General features: G+C 41.1%; 1 protein-coding gene across 1 annotated transcript; it reads right to left on the bottom strand.

Moving 5' to 3' along the window:
• Positions 1 to 672: 672 nt before the first annotated feature.
• On the bottom strand, positions 673 to 1,514 carry LOC126410458 (uncharacterized). The gene is made up of 3 exons (XM_050080173.1): positions 1,399 to 1,514; positions 952 to 1,324; positions 673 to 822 (listed from the first exon to the last, which is right to left on the bottom strand). The coding sequence occupies exons 1-3, from the start codon at positions 1,512 to 1,514 to the stop codon at positions 673 to 675; spliced, it is 639 nt and encodes a 212-aa protein (XP_049936130.1).
• Between the last annotated feature and the right edge of the window lie 2,314 nt (positions 1,515 to 3,828).

The raw sequence follows: 3,828 nt of genomic DNA on the forward strand, positions 1-3,828 counted from the left end.
TTACAATGAAAAGGGCATGGAGTCCATACTTGGTTATGATTACGACATCAATGAACTTAATTACTTTATGATCCATAAAAATAATAGGTACCAAAAAGTAATTAGCCGGAGGAAAAAATGGTTCAGTAACAGCGGCCAAAATTATGTGCCTTTTTCAACAGGGCCGGAGCCAGGAGGGGAGGCAGGGGCCAGGCCACGGCTCCACTCAAATTTTGAAAACTAAAATTTTACCTGTTAGTATCTTTAAAAATTTTGCCCCAGTTAAAATTTCGAAAACTATAATTGGGCCCTACGGAAACAAATTTCAAAAGTTGTATTTCATTGATGCATCCGCTTGAATTTTTGGTTTCTGCCACTTTGATGTATGATTCGTAAGAAATGTTCTTGAGATAAAAAATGTTCGTCAAACAATAAACCATGCACCATCATCTCACGCTTATACCCGTATCGCTTAGAAATAGACAGCCAATAGCGAACAAGATGCAACGAAGTAATTCGTCGTCATAAATATACCATAATACCAATTTAAAAATAAAAATTAAACAGCGTCATCCGATAGTCGCTGGGTTGGTAAAATTCACGTTCTAACAAACAGAAGAGTAAACGTGTAGAAATCAGTGAGCTCTACATCAATTTTGGAAAATAACGGCAACGCCGAAATTATACAAGACTTTACAACAACCTACAATTCATGAAATTCTTTTGATCGTGACTCCAAGACAACAAAAAAGTGAAAATTGCAGACTGAACAAGATCCGTAGACGACGTACTATAAAAGTCATGAGCTGTTAAAAGGAGACGAATATCAGACAACCTAAGCACCTGCCAATTAAAAGCATGAAGTGAAGCCGCAAAAAATGATGCGTGAAAAAAATGGAAAGCATGCAACAATACAAGAAAAAAGAAGAAGCAACAAAACGGAAGGGGAAAAAATCGAAGACGGATGATCACCTCTTCTCCCTCCCCGTCGTCCTCCGTCTCGCTCCTCTTTCCATCTCCATGCACATCCGCGCCCTCGACCGATTCATTGACCATCACCTCGTCTTCTTCCTCACCGGGACCAGCCGTCCTACCCACCGCCTCGATCTCCTCCTCGTCCTCCTCTTCCGCGACCGCAGCTTCCTCCTCCTCCTCCCCCTCGGACGATCCGCCATCGGATCCATCGCGGGAAGGGTGTTTCCTCCTCCTCCTCGTCGGACAACGGCCGGGATTTATTGGAATTGGCCATGGCGGAAACCCTAGCGAACTCAGAAAGAAAACCCTCCCGATCGGAGGAAAAGAGAGGGAAATCGGGAGTCGATCGATCCCATTCCCTCGCACTCGTCTAACACAAGGCTGGACTGGTATTTATAGCTGGGCTGATACTCTGGGAAAAATACAAATTATTTGTTGAAGTACTTCCCGCCAAATGCCTCCTTCTGGTAGACCATGAATGCGGGAATCGCGTCGTCGCTATCCGATTCGAACCGTGAACCCGACACGACCAACCGGTGGGTCCGCGGGTCCGGCCCCATCCTTATCGGGTTCGGGTTGAGCTCGTTAGTTACCCGGACCTGTTCCTCCGACTCGGACCCTACATGCACCACCTTGGTTTATCATCAAGTCCGGTTTGGATATTGATGCTATCGGATTTTTTTCTACTGGACCCGACCATAGTATTCCAGACATCATCATAGATCCAATGCCCTTCTCGTCGTTTGCTTTGGCAGAAGCCATTCGAACATTTTTTAACTCCGGCTAGATTTTCCATATAAGAAAATAACCTATCAATTCTTAATATCTTATTCCTCCTTTTCTTCTTCCAGCAGCGAGGAGCATAGCGTAGCTAAACAACCTTTCAATTCTTATTTTCCCCTTTTTCTTTTATAACATTATACTGCCTGTTATTTAAGGTAAATGTTATACTGCCTGTTATTGAAGGTTATGAAAGGCAGCCCCATAGGAGGTTTATGCTTTCATACCTGCCACTTTATCCCTTTTATGGGATGCATATAACTCATTAAATACCATTGTTATGATAAATATAAGATCCATAACTCCAATGCTTGTATGCAGTTGCCCACACCAGTCTCACAAAATTAATTTATTATATATGTTAATATTTTGATATATTTAATTGTTATACATGAGTGTTCCCACCAGAAAAAATGGCTCCACTAGTGCTTGTATGTGGTTTGGGGGTTCATTTGTGTTTCTACATGCAACACAGTTTGAACTTACTTAAAGAATCATGTCCCTAGTGCTTAATTAAACCAAGTTTGAAGTTCGTTGGATCGAACCAAATTACACTTGCTACTTGTTTAACGGTTTCTCCCTGCATCCAGATTTAAATTTAAATCGCATTTAATACAATTTTGAAGACAGTTTGCGTTGAAGAGGAGGGGGCATACAGATTTAGCATTGTATGGCACCAAAAACGCAACTAAGCCAAAGTGTGATATTTATTGTGTAAAAAAACAAGAAAAAAAGTGCAATCGAGCAATTGCTACAAAGTCCAACTTGATGGATGTGGATCCAAACTATCAAATCGACAGTTGGCAATAGTTTAGACTTGTCAGGCAGGTTAAACATAATCTGATGCAGCTAATGAAAAAGAATGTTTTTATGTAACACCCCAAATGTTTAGTTTTGTATTGAAGATTGTGAGGAATCTTCAAGGGTTTATAAAGGGGGTCATTATCATAGATGGTTGTCTTGGTTTTTAACCTTTTCAAGGTCAAAACTGAAATTGCTAGAGGCAGTAGCGAAGCCAGAAAATTTTGGCTATGGGGCACTAGTATATAGTATGTTAAAAAAAATTTAAACTAAAATATATGTTGTTTTAAAAATAAAGCAAATAAAACATATTAAATTGTCTGATTTAAACCAACAAAACAATCTATATTTCATGAAAACAACCTAACAAAATATAATATATTAGACATTAGACAAAAGCAACAAAGTGACAAAAAAAAACGAGGGAGAACTGAGAAGATAAACCCTACCGAAAGTCCCCCAATGTGGAACAAGACTGCGCATGTGAGAATCGAGATCCGGCCACCGGGCGCTTGCACAAAAATCAGACCAAGAGCGTTGAAATTTGCAAAAGGATGGAAAAATGAAAAAATCTAACACATTCGAAGAAGAAACGATTCAATCATTCAAGAACACGAAGAAGAATCACCTGGCGCCCGCTGCCTTGCCGGCTGCTGGCTGCTGCAGACTTGCCACCCTTGGACCTTGCCCTACGCCGTTTCGTGGCTTGGGCGCTTCACCCCTTCGGCCTTCCCCTTTTTGAGTTTTGAAGAATTTGGGTGTGATGGGCAGGCTGACTGTTTTAAGTTTCTTGGTGAAGCTGGATAGCTCATCGCATGGGCAACTCGGCGTCAATACTCGCGTGACTCGTGAGGCTCCATTTCACATGATGATTTTGGGTGTGATGGGCAGGCCGGCTGCTACTGCTGGACCCGATCCGTTTCTGGCATGGGCAACCCGGCATCAACAAGATGATTTACTTGTTATGTTATGTCAACAAGCAAATCCTGCCCACGTCAGCCCCACGCTGACTTCGCTACTGGCTAGAGGGTGGGTTGGAATCCGCCGAACCAGGGGCCTGAACCCAGGAGTGGATCAGGTTGTTATATTTTCCATATTGTTATATTACTTAACTTTTGCACCATAAGCCAAGAAAATTATTTTTTGAGTTAGGCTCTAAATTATCAAAAACTTGGGTTAATGAAATAAAAAAAGTTCATGTGGGTTGGTTGGTAGCAGCATATTTATACTAAATAATATTAAATTCCAGTTAAACATTTTTATTAATAAGAAAATTTGGTTGGTAATTGTTTT

This window comes from Nymphaea colorata, chromosome 10 (genome assembly GCF_008831285.2).
Source record: "Nymphaea colorata isolate Beijing-Zhang1983 chromosome 10, ASM883128v2, whole genome shotgun sequence".
Lineage (NCBI taxonomy): Eukaryota > Viridiplantae > Streptophyta > Magnoliopsida > Nymphaeales > Nymphaeaceae > Nymphaea > Nymphaea colorata.

Coding starts and splice junctions, on each gene's coding strand:
- LOC126410458 (XM_050080173.1), bottom strand. CDS start 1,514: ATGGGGCCGGACCCGCGGACCCACCGGTTGGTCGTGTCGGGTTCACGG. Junction 1,325..1,398: donor AAGGAGGCATTTGGCGGGAA/GTACTTCAACAA, acceptor GCCTTGTGTTAG/ACGAGTGCGAGGGAATGGGA. Junction 823..951: donor ACGACGGGGAGGGAGAAGAG/GTGATCATCCGT, acceptor TTTAATTGGCAG/GTGCTTAGGTTGTCTGATAT.